Source organism: Platichthys flesus, chromosome 6, assembly GCF_949316205.1.
Source record: "Platichthys flesus chromosome 6, fPlaFle2.1, whole genome shotgun sequence".
NCBI lineage: Eukaryota > Metazoa > Chordata > Actinopteri > Pleuronectiformes > Pleuronectidae > Platichthys > Platichthys flesus.
The window spans coordinates 13971486-13992265 of NC_084950.1; the positions used below are offsets into that span (position 1 = coordinate 13971486).

The 20780-nt window shown below is 41.9% G+C and overlaps 1 protein-coding gene and 1 long non-coding RNA gene across 5 annotated transcripts; one reads left to right on the forward strand and one right to left on the reverse strand.

The window, feature by feature from the left end:
- Positions 1–136: 136 nt before the first annotated feature.
- Positions 137–17514, reverse strand: stra6 (signaling receptor and transporter of retinol STRA6). Of its 3 annotated transcripts, none has more exons than XM_062390364.1 (18): positions 17375–17514; positions 13250–13641; positions 12121–12187; positions 11117–11199; positions 10138–10271; positions 9530–9696; positions 8516–8641; positions 7824–7891; positions 6285–6364; positions 6127–6188; positions 5392–5554; positions 5164–5239; positions 4610–4743; positions 3943–4060; positions 3673–3774; positions 3407–3570; positions 2505–2645; positions 137–1221 (listed from the first exon to the last, which is right to left on the reverse strand). In XM_062390364.1, exons 2-18 carry the CDS (start codon positions 13318–13320, stop codon positions 1001–1003), a joined length of 1977 nt encoding a protein of 658 aa, XP_062246348.1. In that variant the 5' UTR covers positions 13321–13641; positions 17375–17514; the 3' UTR covers positions 137–1000. The 3 variants fall into 3 exon arrangements, with proteins under 3 accessions (XP_062246348.1, XP_062246349.1, XP_062246347.1); XM_062390365.1 differs by lacking the exon at positions 17375–17514 and adding an exon at positions 17193–17325; XM_062390363.1 differs by lacking the exon at positions 17375–17514 and adding an exon at positions 16753–16892.
- LOC133955502 (uncharacterized) lies at positions 17109–19314 on the forward strand. Of its 2 annotated transcripts, XR_009920883.1 has the most exons (4): positions 17109–17227; positions 17880–18020; positions 18334–18464; positions 19198–19314. It is a non-coding gene; the product is annotated as an uncharacterized LOC133955502 (long non-coding RNA). The 2 variants fall into 2 exon arrangements; XR_009920882.1 differs by having other exon boundaries at positions 18334–19253.
- The last annotated feature ends 1466 nt before the right edge of the window (positions 19315–20780 follow it).

A 20780-nucleotide genomic window follows, 5' to 3' on the forward strand; every position in this document is an offset into this window, starting at 1 on the left:
AGTGCTGATGAACTAAAAACATCCTTCCTTTGTCCTTGTTCTTCTCAGTCCATGCAGGAGTAGCATCACACGGTGCATTTCTACAGCTGAATTAATCCACAATGCAAAGATTCATATAAATAATGGAGAAAACAAGTATATGTTTAAGTTTTATTTTCACAGTAATCAGAAAGAACATTGTTTTTTATATTTTCACTTGAAAGTCAGCATTTTAAAGGTCAACGCAGAGAAATTCAATGTTGGTGAATATCAGAAAACCAGATAGGATTTTGGAAAACACAACAAAAGGCAAAACGCTGGCAAAGCAGCAAGTGGTTTTGGACTCAAACGTCTACAAATAAAAGAAAAGACAGAGCAAACAGCTTAATTTGTCTGGTAATTCCTATTCCACAGGTTATTGTTAATTACATAGAATGTGTACAATTGAAACAATTATTACCCCGCCGTTGAAAGCAGTTCATTCTGTAAAGTCATAAATAGTGAACAGCTCTACATATAAATACTCTTTTAAGGGGATGCTTCAGTGGGTTGTACAGTATGTGTTTAGTTTGGGCGTGCACCATGTTGCATTATTTGTGCAGAAGGGAAAAGAACAGCATAATGGAAAACATACATGATTATAACTAAAATATAACATGAGTGCTGCCCCAAAATAATCACATAAACGTACTGAAAATGACATGAAGAGTGTGTTTAGTTGGGGGAGCGGGGCCACACAAGCTTTCACATCAGACTGAAGTCGGTGGCCCTCACACTCAAAACAGCCAGAGCAGCACAAAGGCACACAAAGAAAACACACAATCTCCAGATAAACAGAAAGAAAGGCTGGTTGCAGATGAGACACTGAGCTATAAGTGCACTTATTTTTGTACCGAAGGCAGACACTTCTTCAGTAGTATATGGACAAATACTGTGATGGTAGAATTTGCCCTAAACCACGAGAGACTTTGCAGAAAATCCTCCATCAAGGTCACATTCATGCTCAAACGCTGGCAGCAGCCTACATCTCCTTGGGTGCCGCCTCCTTTTTGCTCCCCTCCTTGGCACTGCGTCTGAGGCTTCCATTCACAAAGCTCTCTGCGGCCTGACGCTGGAAGTGCTTCCTGGTGCCCACCAGGGACGGGTTGTTGACCAGAGTGTAGAGGAGGTGCCAGTGCCTGCGGGCCCTCTTGGCACTGGACACTTTGCAGAGTTTCTTCTCCTGCTGGACCAGCTGGATCCCTGGGGACATAAAGACATCATGAGAGGCCCCGGAGGTATGTCACTCATACAGTCCCAGGTCCCCCTCAAGAACACACAATATATTTTTTTCCCCATCTTAACTGGAATGGGAAAAGACTGATTTGAGGGCCACCCAGGACGAGCGACATGCCACAGAAAGAGTAATAATAGAAAGCAATCAGATTTTAATCCTCTAAGCATGGTAGGAGCATATTGTGTCTGCCATTTATACACTGAAAGCCTAAGCCCCTTGGGCTACATGAATATGAAACAGGCAATTAGCGTAGCTCATCTATGTAATCAGCTACTCATGGACTCATCCTCATATTACATTATTCCGCAGAACGCATTGTTCTCTCGATACAAACATGCAACCTTTCCAGTTTGGAACTGGATTCAGCTGCGACTGAATACCAGACAGATTCCACAGCAACAGATGAGGCCTGACGACGACAGTCACCAGATGTGGAGGCGGCCTTAACGTTGCTGTTCGTGCTTAATGTAACATTGTTTTTTATATATAATGTACATTGTGTTTTGTTTGGACTGGTTAAATAATATTTATAGCACCAATCTATATTGTCCTTATCGTCCCTCTGTGATAGCGGCTGGGGGCTCAGGTGAGTGTAGGTGTGCCATGTGGGCAGCCTATTAGTTTATGACAGATCTGATTAAGACCAGCGGCAGCTCTGTAAATTATTCCACAGCGAGACTCAATTTGCTCCTGACATATTGAATCAGAACTGCTAAGCTTTCATTTCTTCTGTGGGTGCAATCAAAGTGTTATGATCTAATTGTGTGTTACAGTGACCTGCTGCTGTGTTCTTAAAGCACTATGGAGGAATTAAAGATGACACACGGTCTTCGATGGAGATTTTAATCTTCGGTCTATCTGTAAAGATAAACATCTTCCTTATATCATGAAATCTAAAACCATTCATGTATTGACCCTTCCAACAAGTGTCTGTGTTAATAAAGCTCATTCCTTAAATATGTAAAGCATGTTGGCACTTTTCAAAGATTTACATCTTCAGTATAAATCCCAGTGCGGAGGATAAAGTGAAGGTAGGAAGACAATGAAGGAAAGTCATTTTATTAACTGGTGTTGTTTTTTTTTTTTCATGGAATTTGTTGATAAAGAGATCAACAACAAACAAAAAACATCGGCCATTGTTTTCAATTCTTAAGAATACAGTGAAGCCCCAGTTCCAGGCTAAATCAGTGTGCTGTGTAAAGAAATGAGGGTGCGGTCTATGATCTGCAGTGAATTTTGCACCACTGACCCTCCTCAGCATCCCGTGTCCTCTGTGCAGCAGCATCGGTCTCCTGGTCCACAGACTGAAGCAGCATCCCGCAGAAGGCCTTCATCACAGGGTGAGACTGGCTCACCTCAATCTTCAGATAATGAGCGTAGCAGCGGTAGGCTGCAGACAGACAGTGAGGGGGGGGGGGGGGGGGGGCACTCAGACTGGGCAAAAGCAATAAACACATAGAGCTGCACCCCACGTTGGCTTTGAGGCAATCACACATAATGGCTGAACAATCTCACTTCTTTTTTTTAAACCACCTGCTTTTCCTGACAACAGATGTCTTAAATCTACAGCCGGTTTGGGGACGGGAGGAGGGGGGAGGGGGGGGGGGCAATTAGAGTCCCCTGCACTGCACAGAATACAGATATCATACGGGCTGCAGTGAGTCGACGGCAGCGTAAAGTGGTGAGGATACGCATGTCTGGCTTCTAAGTGGGATCAGTAAAAGTGCATTTGCTCACAGAAAATTGCTTCTCTTTAAGCCTCCACGGAGAGGACACAGTGACATCCACAAAGGTAAAAGCAAAGGGTTTATACCAATGAATATGTTAACAAAACTAACTACTCTCTCTCTCTCTCCCCCTCTCTCTACCTCTACTACCGGTCTATTGATGTAACTTTGAATAAACAGGTGAACAGTTGTTTGTGCTGCCGCAGCCTCAGGGTTCTGTGGACACAATTACTCCAGGTCATTTGTACAGTTTCAGAAAGAAATCTGCAACCAGCCACAGACCAAGATGCCAGCCCAGTCCAAACAGGATGGGCACTGCACTGGTATATTTCATGCAGATAACATTGAAGCCTGACCAAATGCATTAACATTGCCAGTATTTTAGACAGTGTGAATCATTATCTAAACAGAGCATCTCCCTCACCTGGGTCAAATGCCTCCACATTGCGGTTAAGAAGACTGATGTCCATACGTCCCATGTGAACAATGTTGAACAGGGCGGTGATGATCATGCGCCAGACCGCCAGGAGCACCCCAATCAGGACATTGACTGGAAAAAGCAGGTAGGTCAGCAGGAACAGATTCCCCCTGTCACACAGGATGGATCAATTATCAGGGAATAAAACACTTAGACACTGCAAATAAAAGAAGCACCTCTGATAGTAAATCACGACGATTCTAGACAATTACCTGTTGTTTAGGTCTCGAGTGCCTGCTGTCTTCTTGATGAAGCAAAACCTGGCAGTGATGTGCTGAATCAGCACAACCAAGAGAATCATCAGCCAGAAGGGCCTGAAAGGACAAAATCAACAATCAAACATCAAACATCAAACATCTTCCGCGGTGAAACACTGAGAGCGCCAAAAATATTTTGAACTGGCAGAACGTCATGTGAGGCAAAGCCATTTGTGTACAACAGAGCGGAGGAGGGTGATGAGTGAGAGACGCGCCGACGCTCACCACATGCTCCAGAGGATCTGAAAGAGAATCAGGTTCTGTCTGTGCAGGACAGGTATGATGATGAGGAACACGGTGATCAGAAGGCAGAGGAAGAACACCATAGTCTGGACCATCATGCCTGAGGGGAAAAGATCAGAGCTTCAGGGCCTCAAGGCTTAAATCATGTCCAGTATCCAACAAATCGCCACTGCCCACAGACACCCTCTCATAAAAAACTCTAACACGTCTCTGCTCAGTCAGTTGCTTGAAGGATGCAAAGATGCATTTAGATACATTTCAAGAGTGTGATCAGAAAAAAAAAAGAATAATAAGGGAAAGGAAATTATAACTAGCGTGGATAGTCTATGATATAATGTACAAACAGCTCTGTATTTATTCGATCAGAGTTAAAGATTTGAGGGATAAAATATAAAAAAAAAAAAAAAATCACAATTTCTCAAGGAATGAAAACCAACACATTAAAATGGGGTCTCTACTTCCAAAAGCTAATCATTTCATTTTTTCTTTAAGAAATTCCCAAATCTAATCAGGTCATCCCTGAGTCCAAGTGAATGTTTCTGCCAGATGTAATGACATTTTGCACCATTTCTGAAGGAATAAAATAAAAATGTGTGGAAACCTCACATAGAAACTATATAAGTGAAAAGATTTCATAGTGTAACTGTACCGATGCACATGTGAGCAGCTGTAAAGCTGGTGTATCCCATCCAGCAGACGAGCGCCGGCCGAGAAGCCCTGATGCTTCTCTGGCAGTTGTAAACGTTATAGATATCTCCTCTGTACAGCCCCTTCAGGTTCGACCTATAGAATATAAAAAAACACACAATCAACACAAAATATATGATTTATCTCTAAATGTACAAACTACATTGTCAATTGAGGAGGTCATTTAGCAGGGGATAGACCCGAAATGCAATTCAATACTCGACTTACAAAAAGCATTTATTTTAACACAACGTAATTTATGGTAATAGCACAGTATTTCATGTCTAATCTTAATAGCCATTTTCAATTCTAGCAGCAGTCGACGCAGAGTGAATGCTATTCAGTCGGTCTGGGTGATTAGTACTCAATTATCTTATAATAACTCCAGGGTGAACCGTTCCATTCTAATGAGGGGAGCAGGATGCGATGCACACAATCGGATATTTGAAACTTTTGGCAGAGAATATAAAAATAGAGAGAAAGAGAGGAGCAGTACTCGTTTGCTCTGAAACCCACCGATGCAGAACCATGGAGCGCATGAGCATAGCCAGGTTGACCAAACCAGACAGGGTCATCGCTGAGATGTAGCACACTGCGAAGAAAATACAGCACCAACAAACAATTAGCATGTCATATAATTTAAATAGAAACAAATTCAGCTTGTATTCAGCTGCATTTAAAACTGAATGCAGTATCTCTCATGTCACCAAGTGGCCGATTTAGCAATGTGTGATTTCCACTCACCTTCTACACACCACATGTAATACACCACGATTCGCACCACTTCCTGTTTGTCTGGAGACAGCATTATCCTGAATCCAGCCAAAACGTTGGCGATGTCCCCATCCACTCCTAGACGAGCGGTCTGGAGAGTAGGCACAACTCCCGAGATCAGAAGGAGACCCACCTAGAACAAAACCAGACAAACAAAAAATACAGGATATTGTTTATTTACTTTTATATTTTAGGAACATGAAATATAATCTGATGATATTCAGAGTCTGAGCTGAGGTATGCGATTATAATTTTGACCTCATCACATCCGGCAGGGACGTCATGTTGTCATTTCTGTTTGTTTATCTGCCTTTCAGGAACATTGCTCAAGAACTATTCAAAACTGATTTCCATAAAAGTTTGGAGCAGATCTGGATAAGTGGGCGTCGCCAGTTTATGTTTTGTATCGCTTTCTTCAATATGGCGATATAGAGGAACTATATGAGCTCTGCCCCTCTAATGTGCTGTTACATAATACATCTGTGCAAAAATCTGGAGTACTTTTTTATTTTTTTAAAAGCCACTTTCAGGCATGAACTCTGGATAATGTCCGGACAATTGGGTCCCGACATTATGTAGACTTTCACTTATGAATAAGGAGATTGTCCGTTCAGACGAGTTCATAACATCAGGAAACAGGAATATTAAGAGTTCAGGGCATGTCTGAGAGCAGCTACAATGTTTAATAGCAAATATGGTGGTTACCTGATACAGTGTTATGAATGACACGACACCAGATATAGCCAACTTCAGTGGAAAACGGAAAGCTGTTTCAAAAAAAGACAATAAGAAAAGGTTTAACTTTAAGAGATAAAATATTATATCATGACCAGTCATGAAAGAAACAACGATCACTTGTTTACCTTCCTCTGGTCTGTAGATGTACGACTTCACAGCATCCATTATTCTTTGAGGGAGCTTCGGCGTCTCTGTGCTCGATGTGCTGACGTGAAACATAAACACAGTTACAAACCTAAACGCAGCCTTGGACATATTGATGATTGGATGAGACATTTTTTTGCCATCCTCTCCCCTTAGGTCAACTTCAAGAGAGGTGCTGTCTGTGTAGTCAAACGTGCTGCAGTAGAAAGATGGAGCAGTATTTCCAGGTGCTTTATCACAAACACCTCTCTGTGAACCTGAATACATGAGGGAATATTTACAGGCCAGCGGATGAGATTAAGATCTAAAAAAACGCTCACTGTGCTGATCAGGGTAAAAAAATTGTCCCAGTGGATTCTTTCTAATCCGGTGTCAGTGTCTAGGACAGCTCAACAGGAAGAGCAAGAGCAACCTGTTTCCTCTGTTCGTTTCCATCACATGACTAACATTGGATCTTTGGCATGTCCCTCACCTTGACCCACAGCCCCCAGTGGAGAGTGACGTATTAATTTGCTAGTGACAGCGGACAAATACAAGGCTAGGAAACTCCTAAACTCCCAAATGTAACAAACAGGCAGTTCTGGTAATTCAGGGCTTTTCACTACAAGCAGAAACCTCTAGGGGGCACACTACAGGGGCTCAGGAGGAGGACTGTGCAACATCCCTGGTGTGGTTCCTTTGTTATAGCTCAATCTTTCCCTCATTCCCTGCCATCTCTGTACTGTTTATAATAAAGACTTAAATTTGCTACAACAAGAATAAACAGGAACATTGATTAAAACTAGGGTTACCACGGTTACCACCCTATGTATGTATGCCTCCACCAACCAGTACATTTTTAGTCTACATCATTTTTTCCCCCCCAGGTAAGCCTGACCTTTAACCACTGAAATCAAATCAGTTCGTCTATGAGGCCAAATTAACGTTAAGATAACATCTTCAAGAGGACAAAACAATTATGAGTTAGGCCACTGTGCCCTTGACCTTAGAACACCAAAAACAAATCGCTTCATCTTTGAGTCCAAGTAAACACTTGTACCAAATTCGAAAGGATTCTCTTGAGAGTTCACATGGTAAAAAAAGGGTTTGTGTGGTCACAGTGCCCTTGACCTATGACCTCCAATCTCTAATCAGGGTGCCGTTTAGCCCAAGTAAACGTTTGTTCAGGATGTAATGCTTTCTCCTGAAGATGCTCCTGATACATCATATGCACAAGTACATGAGGTCATCGTGACCTTGATCTTTGACCATCAAGGTCTTATGAGATCCTCCCTGAACCTAAATTACTCTTAGAGTGAACTTATAGTGCCAAATTTGAAATGAGTCTGTCAACACATTCACAAGGCAAAGAAAAAAAGAGGTCACTTGGACCTTGACTTTTGACCTTGACCCTCGACCACTGTCTGTCGCCAACTTGGAGACACAACAAAGCTCGATAAATCTAACGTAACTATTTTGGGGATTGAAAAAGTTGGTCAAGGAGACGTAAATGTGTTGCTGGTAACTGATGCACTTCTCACCTGATTTGGGTGGGCTTCTTCTTGAGGATTTTCTTCACATAATCTTTATAGTAGCTGCTGCTTAGATCCTAAAAACACAGCAACCGTATAAGAAACCAACTGATAACAGTAGAAAGGAAATATGCTGGCATAATGTGGCAAAGATGACGTCACTGAAATGGGTGAATGGTCTCCACCTGCATGAACACCTTTTAGAAGTATGTGCTTTTAAGCCTCCTTCTGATAAGGGGGGTTGGGGGGGTGATATAAACTCCAGGAGATGGCTTCACCGCAGCTTTGTCACACCCATGCCGAGATTAGCATCAAATAAACACTGCATTGTGTGTCCTCGGTGAAAACAACAAGGCGACCTTTTCATAATCTGATCGAGAACATAACATAAACCAATTACGTAAAATCTACTTAAAATGATTAGGCCACTGGCGTGTGCTCTGCTGGGCCTCAGACCCCCCCCCCCCCCCCCCGGCCCGAGACTGAACGGGCACAATAAGCTCCGTTGAATAGCAGGCGGCTTACGAACGGTTTCTCACATGCACAGATTCAGACGAAATGTGCATCTGAGAACAAAGACCACTGATCACATTTACTTTGAGTTTGTTGTGGAAGCTGACCAAAATAGTTCCAGTGCCGTGAGAGCTCTACATCCGTCCTGAGGCAAACATGCGGGAACTACTTTAATTAAGAAAACTTACCTCTGCAACGTTGTGCTTCTCCGTGCCCTTTAAGCCCTTGAAGAGCAGAAGTGGATACTGGAAACTGAGGAATGCCAAGCAGGCGATCTGCGGCAGGCTGGAGAAGAGGGAGTAGTGTTTGTGGATCTGCAGAGGAATAAAAGAAGACTTGACATCACCTAGAAAACTATTTTGGGAGATTTGGAGAATCAATTAAAGAATACATAACAAAGCTAGTGTATGGTCACAAACAAGGTGGATACAGATGGCTCAGTGTATTTTGGCGGGCGTCCACATTTTGGCCAAATGACCCAACACAACAAATTTTAAACCTCAACTTCAACCTCAAAATTATCACAACTTAAGACACAAATCTTAAAATACTTTTCCATGTTTAAGAAGAAAATACAATTCTTAGTGAATAATCAGTACACTTTTAATCTGTTGTCGTCATGTGATTAAGTCTTTCAGGTCCGCTGAAATGCTCCTGGCAGTGTTTGCTGCGTGCCAACTCATCATGGTGTAAAAAAACTAAAATAAGACGACAACCGTGACTGTGTGGTGTAAAGCCTGGACCCGTCTCTTTTTTCTGACACACACTAAACTGATTAACTGTGACAAAGCTTCTTAATTAAGACTAACAGTCAGTGGAACGAATGGTTGTGAGTCGCAGACAGTCGTCGCACAGAAGAAAACCCAAACAACAGGAACGTGACACAAAATCTAGGATTGAGAAACAAGGTGTAAAAGCTCGACCGGCAGAGTCCACGAACGCAGCTCAAAAGCCTGATCTATCCATCTTTTCAAATCACATCTCTTCCACAGACAACAGACGAGACTTTGTCAGATAATCAATGGGTTTCCACAGCAAAACAGATCAGCTTTATGTTGATGCAAAATCCTTAAACCTCAGACGGATGACGGATCAGAGAAAATGACATTTGAAAGGCTGCTAAGACGCTGGATCCTTCACCAAAATGCTGCCGTCTTAAATTATTGTTGATCGTTGTTTTGTTAGAGGTGATGGTTGCTTACCAACGTTGTTTTTGGACAGTCAATTTTCTGCCAGACCAGAACAACAAAGTGGGTCCAGGACAAGAGGCTGCCGAGCACATAGCCCACTTTGTTATGCAAGGTGCCACATGCCAGGAGAGGGTAGTAAAGTGCGGGGTAGAAGAAGACTCCCAGAATCACCCAGTTCTCTGCAAATACAGCAACATGTGTCAAGTCTGTGAGCATCAGAGGGAATATACTCCGATACAAAAGCTACAACTTCTACATCAGTTCTGCTTTGCTTCAGTGTTTTGGGAAAAACATGGAAACTCTCTCTTATTGAAACTTGTAAGCTGCTATTTGAGGATTGTGTGAAGTAGCAGGGGATCGACTCCTTACAGTCAAATCTTATGTAATTTCATTTCAGACAAGAAATAAAAGCAGCTTGAGAAGTTTTCAGTCAAACTCATGACTCGAAAATAACTCACTGAAGCAAGATAATCCAGTAACATAACAAACATTTAACAAATATAGATACATTATTAATAAATCAGGATTAAACAGCAGCTATAGAAGATTTACAATCTGTGGGGGGGAAAAGGGGAAATGCTCATCTAATATTAGATCGTGAAGAAAGATGACCTCCTCACGTTTGTTCTCTGGGTCCGTTATGAAGGGGAGGGGGTTTGGGGAAATGACCAGGCCCCACAGTTTGCACAGGAGCACTCCAAACACAGCCACTGCCAGGCCCTTGTGCTGTGTATGGTCCAGGAAGTTGACCGGACTGTGAGATCAAGGAGCAGGTATTTAGAGCCCACATGTTACCGGCCTCACATTTAGATGAAACTGTTATTGACCAGAAATGATAACACTTCAAAAGGGAGCAAATACACTCTTATTTTTAAGTCGTTTTAACCCACAACTATGCCATTTCTACTGACTTAAGGTCTTTGCACACAAAGTTTTTCCACATGATTTTTTTAGTCCAGTTAAAACCAATAAACATAACCAATAAAAATCCTCATGCACAGAAGCTTTGCACACTGAGTCCGATGAATTTTGTTATTCTATTAATTCAGAAGATTCCCAGTCAAGCAGTGAGGATGGTTTGGTCGTTTGCCCTTTTTGAAAAAAGAAAACATTGGGTCCATCCAATCCTAAGAAGAAGTCAGGGACAAGGACAATTGCGTCTCTCTGATCAAGGAGCTGCAAACTTCTCCCAATGAAAAATACAACCATGGTATGCAAAGACCTTTTAAGTACAGTGTGATTTTCTTCCAGGCAAACCTTGGCTCTTATCAGCATGGCACAGCCTGCAACTTGCTCAACACATGAAAATCCACCACAGTCTCTAAACTCTGTTAATCCAGTGAAGGTACAACAAGTATGAAAGCTTTTTTCCACCAAGCTCACACTGACCAAGTTAGCCACTATGGTCACTTTCATCTGCTGGATATTTCCACTGGAGCAGATTCCGAGGTTAATAACTCAAGGATACATCGGTAAAAAGGTAAAATAAGCGCTGATAACATTTAACATGTGAGAGTTAGGTTGGAACTAGATTCTTTTTAAAGGGCTACAGCTTTTAACATTTAACCCTGGTGTTTATGACTTGAACTAGAGCCTCACCTGAGTAAACCCGGGAGTCCTTTCTGTCTGTTGTTGGCCTTCGTGCGTCTGGCCAAGATCGCGAGGATCAGCATGATGACGAGCTGGAAGAAGAGGTACATCTGTTAGCATGAGATGCACAGCAGTGGCGCAGCTGTGGACCTCCTGGGGCTGAGGCATCACCCTGCAACTGACTAATTATCAGGGGGCATTGATGCCACAAAAGGCCAAACCTCCGTGTCTCATTAGTGCACCCCGTGGATGTGGAGTGAATGAAGTGTCATCACTCAAGATCACCGACCAGTAAGAGCTCAATGACCTGCTGTGACCCTGTGACACATTTAGGAAACACGAGGGTGGGAGGAATTCCTTGTGAACTTCTAAGATCCTCAAATTGAGAAAATAGTTGATACCAAATAACATCATTATGTAAACATAGGAGGAGACTTACAGACACTTGTTTTCACACTTGTCTGTTGGTTTGTTTATAAACAACAAGAAATGGGTTTCCCCACGAGATGAGGGTAAGTGGTGCCGTATGTGTGAAGGCAGAACTCAGTAAAGTTTGGTAGTTCATATTGTTTCATATAGATGTTGAAGTGCTCTACTGAGTACTATTATATTAAGTTCTCACTTTGGGATTAGGATCCCCATCAAGTGAAGACGTATAAACAGGCCATCATAGACTAGAAGGGACAGTTGTTTATATGCATTAAGTGTGGTTTGTATTGAGAAGCATTGTGATGTGAATATTTCCTGTATTCTTTTCTCTACACCTGGACCTGCATAAAAAAAACAACACATGTTATAAACCCATTTGTTCCATTGACTAATTCCCCCAGATTTCATTAAAACGCGTGAACAAAAGTTCACAAGTGTTTGAGATATTTTCCTTACTAGCAGACCACAAATGGTACTGAAAACATTACATAAGGTCATTAGACCGGGTTGATGATGACCAATGAACCACAGAAAATGGAAGTGTAAGGTTGCATCTCATTAATCCAAGAGGAACGTGGACTTACAGAAATCGCGGTGATGCATATGTGGTAGAGCCGGTCATCAGCAGTGGGGTCACATGGAGGGATTACTCTAAAAAAAGAAAACAGGGAAAGAAACATTCACACATGAGCAAAACAATCAATCGCAATCCTTCAGCCGCTGAGCTGACCTAACGTGGACCTCACTAAACCGTTCACGCATCACTGTGAGGAGCATGTGTGGCTTGTGGTCGAAATCCGGCAGCAGAGAGATTTGCATTAACAGGGATTGGCATCAACGTGACACGGGAAAACAAAAAACTTCTGTGTTCACGTTCCTGTCCACTAACGGAGCAGGAATGCCTGGTCATGGGTTGGTAATTACTTGAAAAGGTTGGGAGAATTATACTCTATAGGTTTCCTAATGGGGCGCAGAGATGGCAGCTTCATGGACGGATGTATTTCACAAGAGTCTCTTACCTGTTCAAACAATATAAAATTGCATCTCAGCTGACTTGGCCTGCTAGTGGCCTCACAGAAGCTTTTCAGACCATTATGACATCCAGAAGCTTTAATGGCTTAACATGGCGTCTGGTGACAGATTAAACTTGTTTTATTTTTATTTTGTGTGAAATTGTTCATCTGAGGCCGATACCGAACTTCAGTTTTTTTTACTATAAATCATTCTGCACCAAATGAAACATGCAAAAGCAATATAGATGGAATCCCCCCCGGAAATTAAGTGGATGCACCCTGTTTCATTGTCACACGGATCGGGAGTAAAGACGAGAGACTTCTGGATCTTTTGTCCAACGTTGCCTGGCTCCTTGATGTGCTACACCTTTAAAAAAGGTCCAGTAAAATGTTTAAACAATGAAGTATTTGGGGTTGGGTTCATTCTTTATTTACTTAATACATCCAGTGGCTTGCCAGTTTCCATAACGACCTGCACTCTCAAAACATGAAAACGATACATCGTCTACTATAATATTACAAATTATAAGAACGGAAACAAGATCACACGCTGACACAGGCCGTGGTGATGGATGCCAAGTGTCACCTGAGATCTCAATGGAAGCTGCATCTCACCGGGATATTGTTCAGACTCACAAAAGTTGGAATAACGACAAATGCATTTTAAATCTGTTCCTTACGAATGCAAACGTGTACTCACTCCATTTCCATTTTGGACGGCGGAGGATCCAGGTCTGGATACTCGTAGTCCACAAAAGCATCCTTATCCATTGTTCTCTTTTTCAAGTGGATCAAAAGTTGTACAAAGGAGAACTTTTTACCACAACCTCTGATGGCACTCGGCTGCAATCCCCCTTTGACTCAGAGGGAAAAAGTGTCTCCAATGTACCAACTATAGACACTGCAGCAGAGACGTCCTGGTTCCCCTGTGTTTGGTCTGCTCTAACTCTCCCTCCTCCTCACAGCCTGTATACTCAGGTGCCCGGGTCCTACTGTGGAGCTGAGAGTAATGTGACAGGTCCTGGCTGCAGCAAGTTGCCTCCACCCTGCACAGGCCCTATTTCAGCTGAGGGTTGCCACCACACTGGGAGCCTGGGGAAGAGAGAGAGAGAGGGGGGGGAGTAAGTGTGTGAAAGGAGGGAAAGTGCTGGAGATCTGGGCAGCCAATCTGCACGGCCACCTGCGGCTTACTGGGATTACATCAAGTTTTGGACTTGTGTTATTGGACTTGTGATTGTAAGGGTCAGGTGTGCAGGGTTATAAAACTCCAGCTAGGACTGTGTGGGTGGCTGGGAGCGATGAGCCAGATCCAGGGCTCCACATGATAACAAGGAAGTTCTCACATTGTTCCCTACTGTCTTGATTTAGTTGTGAAACGTTAACAAAAGTCAATCCAGGTAAATCAGCAGAAGCAAATAAAGCAGGAGGATAGAAGTCCCGTGTTTTCAGATCACGGCTCATCTCCTATCTCGGCACCTTCAGCATGATAAGGATCGACGAAGGGTTCATCGTCTTCAGCGGATCAATTCAGATAAAAGGTTCCAGATAAAGGCCATATTTATGTGGAAATAATTGTCTAACTAAATAAGGTACTTGAGTATTTATAGTTATTTTAATGTGTAGAATTCTTAGAAAAACATAGTTTATCAGAAATAAGTCAAGGGGTTATCATGTAAGTTACAAATCAAAATGATCCAAACACTAGAATGTCATCAGTAGAGCTCAAACCTCCACTAAGGCCCAACTGTCCTCTTATGAAACCACTTTTAAATTCACTAGATCCAGATTTCTATCTCGATCTGCACCACATTGCACACACTCATCTTTTATGTTTAGGAAAGTGCCCTGACCCATAGTATATCCTCTCCTCAACTTTTATGTTCACTCGTTTTTTGCCCGCCAACCAAACAAACGATTTAAACATAACCTACTTGGCGGAGGTACTAATGAGAAAGACTCTAGCAAACATGATACGTGTGAATGAAGTGGATCTAACAATAGGCAGCGTCACACCGCCCAGAGGAAAGGAATTTTATCTAAACTGGGTTAAAAGTGTTGTCTTTTGTCAGCTCAGGATATAAGAGTAATATCCAACAATCCACATGGACTAACCTTCATTGAATAAGTTATAATGAAGAGTGGACTTCAGAATATTAAAATACATCCCTCAGAGATTTATTTAATTCAGCGAAGCAATTATTTAAATGATCACAATCAAAAAAAGAAACTTACCTAATCTATGTATTGTTGACGAAAAAAACGTGTTTTTCTCCAGGCCCCTTAAGTCTATCCAATTTTCCGGCCTACTAAAACCAACTAATTAATTGATTACTGTGTTAATCATTTTCATTATTGCGTTGACATAAATAGTCCCACATAAAATTGTTGAAGCTTCTAAAGTGTGAAGTTTTTCTGCTTTACTCTACTTTATATCATTGTAAAATTTATATCTTTGGGTTTTTGTCCTTTCAGACAAAATTAGACTTTATGTTGAGCTCTGCTAAAGTGTAACTGGGGTTTGTGACCATCAGTAATTTAAATAAATTAGAGATTTAAAAATAATCACCACAGCCTAGTTTTTATTGTTTATATGTTACTCTTCATTTGACGGAAATCACTTGCTCATCTCATCATACCAGCTTTTCAGTGATAACTCCTGAGTCATGATAAATCTCTGTTGCGGCCCACGGACATAACCCGGTGTGACTGACAACCGAACTGACGTTGATCACACTAGAATGTAAGGCTCTCATTCGTTTCCCTCTTTGCATGGCACCCTGCTTACCCTCTTTCATCAGCTGCATAGATACTTCTAACTTCTCCGCATTTTCCAAATAGAAATTGCATTTTTATTGCTATGGTGCGTTTTTGATGGCAGAACATTCTTTTTGACAACAACATCAGTACAAAGAAGCAAAATGATCACAAAGAGCTTTTGACACAAGAAAAGCAGAAGCATGTGAGGCCTGCAGAGACACCCTGGGGTCAAAGGTCCTGGCGAACACCTTAGCTCCAATTATTTTCTTTCTTCTGCAACGAGTTGAATGAAGCTCCACTTATACTTTTATCTTAACCGCCACATACCCTGAAAGGTTGTACGTCTTGTGCAACAGGTCTGCATCTGCCCCTGCGTTCAGCAGCAGCCGGCTGAGACTAAGTCAGTTTTGCAACGCTGCCTCCATGTCAGCATACGCTCATTAAGCCGGGATTACATTCACACAACCCTTAAAAGCAACACATTTAGCCTCCTAACACTCCTGAGAAAACATTGTTTCTCAAGCATAGTAAGCCACCAAATCAAATATGCTCCAGACGGGAAAAAAGGCAGCCAAAAATAAAGGGGTCAGTGAACAAAGAATGCTTTGAACAGTTATAATGACTTCACAGAGAAAGGCTGGTTGATGAGACAGACGTCTCACTCGAACCAGGAAGTCGACTTTAAAAAAAAAACATTGGTCTGAAATCAAGCCACAAATAGAGTAAAATTACTGATTGACTGACGATTGACTTTTTATAAACAGCGGCAAATAAAACAACATAAATTATAATAATAGGCAGAGCTGAATTTTAGTTTTCCCTAATTTTACAAACTGACTTTTACATCCATATCATCATCACTCCAGCACACTGTTGCTGTAACCACCGAGTGTGACCACTGTTGTGGAAAGTAACTAAGTATATTCAGTCAAGCACTTTATTTAAGTACACATTTGAGGTACTTTCACTTAACTTTAGTATTGGCATTTATGCAATGTTCTACTCGTCCGCTATATTTGTGCAACAGCTTTAGTCACTTTTCAGATGACACTGTTAACCACATCTGTCCAGATTTGCTGATGTCTAATATTTGTGAAAAAGTGGAAGATGAATGGTTCATTTTTGTTGCGAAAATTCTAAACAAACTCTCAAGTCTCTTGGATCAACTGGAAAATTAATCGACACAGAGATGAAATCACTCAAAATGTCAGATGGAATATTACAACATTTTACTGCACTTCGAGTCATTGTACTTGTTATATTTTAAGAACATTTAGCTGATACAAGTTTTTCTTTAAATGCCTCACTTCTACTTGTAGTGAGATACTTAAAGGATTGCAAATAGTACTTCTACTTAAGTAAGGTATTTACTGGAGGGCTTTTAACTCTTAGCACTTATAAAATGTGGAAATAGCATAAATAAGGTTTTAAATGCAGGTATTTTACTTGTAGTGGAGCACTTCAATGCGTGGAAATGGTCATTTTTACTTCAAGTACAGGATGTGAATACTTCTTCCACCGGTGGCGCAGGAACACAGCTCATTGTTCGCCTCGGCTGAACGTGGTGGCAGGTCCCTGCGCTCTGTGAGGTGCAGCTCCAGGATTCAGTTTCAAACAGAGCTCGTGGACACATCTCATCCCTTTGAAACTGAGCTCGAGCCAGTGACAACAAAGAGACTTTCCACCAGTAACCACAGTCACCTGCGCCTCATCCGGCCACGTTCTCACACGAGGAAGGAAAACGTGCGCCTGCTTTGTGGGACTTTTACGCGCAGCTCTCTGTGGCCACTATTATCATGAGCGTTTCGCAACAGGAGCGCGTGTTTCACATCACCTGTAATTGGTTAATCAGTTTCAGTTTAAATAAACGCATGTAGGTGACTTACCTGACCGAGCGCCTGCAGTCGTGCCGCAGAGCCAGGTGAGTGTTGAACGCGTCCGGACCAGGGAGGCACCGACAGCCAACTTTGGCCCCCGTAGAAAACGCTTTTAAATCGGTTGATAAACACTTTATTTGGTCCAAGTATCACAGTGAAATCCACCACAAGTCCGTGGGTATGATCCTTACCTTGTGTGAACCCAGTGCTGTCTCAGCTTGGAGAACTTTTAAATGACTGAGTCCTCAGCAGCTTCCACCATGAACACCCTCCTCTAACAAGTTCAATAATTATATCATCAACAATCTCAAGAGCAGCCTGACTCTTTTTGTTCTTCCTCTGGACACCTCATGTAGTGTTAGGCTGGGACTTTGACCTTTCTCTATCTTGTTGTGGTGTAAGCATCATAAAGCTGCTGCTGCTGCAAACTGTTGTGAAACAGACTGTGCAGAGGTGACTATTGTGGATAAGTTCAAGTCAAAGCTGCAGAAGGGTGACCCTGTACAATATATATTAATCAATGAAATGATACTTGAAGCCTCTGACATCTGGGTTGGACATTTTTATAAGCTGTGCAGGTTTGTGTTTGTTTCTCGGCTGAGTTTTATTGTAATACATTCAGTGGCCTTTGTGAAGAAATTCCCAAGTTGCATTAACACGACAGAGAACTTCTGTGTATTCTGAAATATGTTTCAGAGTTTACAGCAGTGAGTCCAGTCTTAGTGAAAGAGGGAGCTGCAACGAAGGATGCCAAATGAAACACGGTGCAATATGGCGATGAAGATGTCACTCGGACCAGTTGACGAACACTGATGGCCCTTCTGCAGAACAGCTCAGGTAAGGTTTGCACTTTCATAAAAAGTTTGGTCTTTATATATATAGTGTATATACACACACACACACAGTATATTGTTTTTTGTTACCCTAAAGAAGTTGTGCTTGTGAGAGGTTCAGATAAACACTGAAGTCTAAGCTGGTAAGTGTCAATCTGCCATCTCTTCTTGATCAGAGAGAAGAGGATACTTGTATGGCCCTGCTGTGACTTTATGTAGATCCACTGAGGACAGTTGGTGTTAAGTGTCCCCTTATGGCGTCACACTCTCTGACTCCTCTTTTGTTGACCTGATTGCATGCTGGCTTTAATTTGCAGGAATACAGCGACATCCTGGATGCCTACGTCCTTTTCTTCAAACATCCATCCCTCTGTCTATCCTCTATATCTCTTATCCCTTGTGAGGCGCAGGGGGGCTTGAGCCAATCCCAGCAGACATTGGGCCTAAGGTAGGATACATCCTGGACAACTCACCAGTGTATTGCAGCACTGACGTATAGAGACAAACATCCATTCACACTGACATTCAAACCTACGCTCGATTCAGAAGTGAATGAGGAAGCTGCCGTTCCTTAAACTCACTCCGGCATGGGGGAGAACACAGCCGGCCGTCTAGTTGGAACCCAGGAGATGACCGTGCTAACCACGGCTTTCATCAAACAAAGGAGCAGCAATATTCATGAAATCCAACACGCAGCAAGAGCAGTTGTGATATAAAATGGCACAGTTAAAATGAGCTTATTCTGGTTTTAGCTCTCAGGTCTGTTGGTAACAAGATGCCTCTTCTGGAATGCATCTCAGCCAAAGCCTTCACTGCTGTCTGTCACTGCACCGCCACTGACTCATTAGTTCAGAGAGAGAGAGAGAGAGAGAGGTAATGTAAATCGTTTTTATTTATCAGAATTATATTCTGGCCTTTATCAAGACTCCCTTTGCTTTGGTTCCTTTCACTGAGGCTAAAGTGGAGATCTCTGGATTTGTATCCATCCTATCCTATAAAGAGCCTGAATGTGTTCCTCCCAGTTCATCTGACCTTGCAACGAGGGGGATGACATCTTCCCCTGACTGCTGTTTCCCAGTAAATCACTCTGTTTTGTAAAATAATGAATGGGGGTCAGAGCAAAGTTTACCGTCATAATTATTAACTTGCTGACTCCACTTTTTTTCTCTGAAAAAAAACAGGAGTTCACAGTTTGTTCTAACCCAAGCCTGAGACGTCTACCGGCCATATCATAAAACTGGATTCTGATATAGTGTTGAATTCAGCTTTGTTAATACATAATAAAATGCTTTTCCAAGACTACTTTTGACTTAAGGCCTCAAATAAATATGATACAAATCCAATTGCATCTGCCTGGAAACCTCCTGAATTGGTTATTGTATTCCTTTTCTGTGCTCCATAAATATTACCATTCCAATGTTGGCAAAGTCAATTCAAATTGAGTAATATTGAGAAATATGGGCTCAGTATTAAATCATGCCCCCCGGGTGCGGCGGGCTAATTACTGGGGATATTATTCTGCAGCTCAGTCTGCTGCTTCGCCTCTGTCATAATCAATGAGCCTTGTAACACTCAATTAGAACATAATTGGATTTGCGTGTGTTGGAGGTGGAAAAACATGTACATTTGAATGGACATGAAAGAACTGCTTATCTGTGTTGACAGCTGTAATGAAGCTGAAATTGGGTCGGCTAATTCTTAACTTAAGAGAAATTCAGCCAATCCCCCCGACTCCTGAATATGTTTGGCTTCGTTTAACAGAAACTTAAATTTACACTGTAATGTTTACTTAATGATTTACACTTGGGCACATCGCATTAACTAAATAAGTTCTGTTCACACATAAGAGAAATGGTTAATTAGTTTAAACAGTTAACTTTAAAAACATACACAAAATGAATCCTCATGGCATCAATTTTAAGTTAGTAGGATTTTAGACATGCATAGAATATAAATCCTTTATTAACATGAATGTGTCAGTTCCACGACAGTTGACTGAGTAAGTGAAGTATTCAGCACAATCATCTCAAACCAAAGGTACATGGCTCTAGGAGAACTTTATCTAATCATGAATATAAATGTTCTTTTCTGTCATTGATCGTTACAGATTAGTTTACATATGAAGACTTAAACCCACGACACTGATTTCTTTGCATGAATAGATTTTAATTTCAGTTTAAAAGATATGATCCACAACACTTTACTTTCCTATGATGGATTTGAAGCGTCTAGTTTTAACAGACTTGCTTCCGTATTGCATTTTGACATCTAAGGTTGATTGGACTAAAACGGCCATGAGAGGAAAACATTCAATTTCAGTCAAACAGGTCGTTTGGATGCATCACTGTTGTTGTAGCGGGCCAGGACTGAAAGATTTATTTCCCACTTTATGAGCACTGAGAATAGGATGTTATATCTGCAGAGGCGTTGACAAGCACAAATCTTCCTGATAGTTATTAAAGTGATCATGATCACTTTGCCGCGGAGCTGCTGCTCAGCCTGTCATGTTTCTGCTGCGATCGGCTGACAAGCACCTTGAATTCATGGCGGGGCGGGGAGTTAGAGTCGGGGCTGCTGTGGAACAGTCGTCTTTATACGAGCGTTTGTCGAGCGCCTCGGCAAACACGCCGTCCACACTTCAGTGTTTAATGAGATCATCATGAGGTGTTTATTTTAAATGGCAGTTCCACTTGATGTTTTACTGAAGATATACTTCACAGACATTACACGGTACAGTTTTAGCCTCAGTTATACAAACCAACGT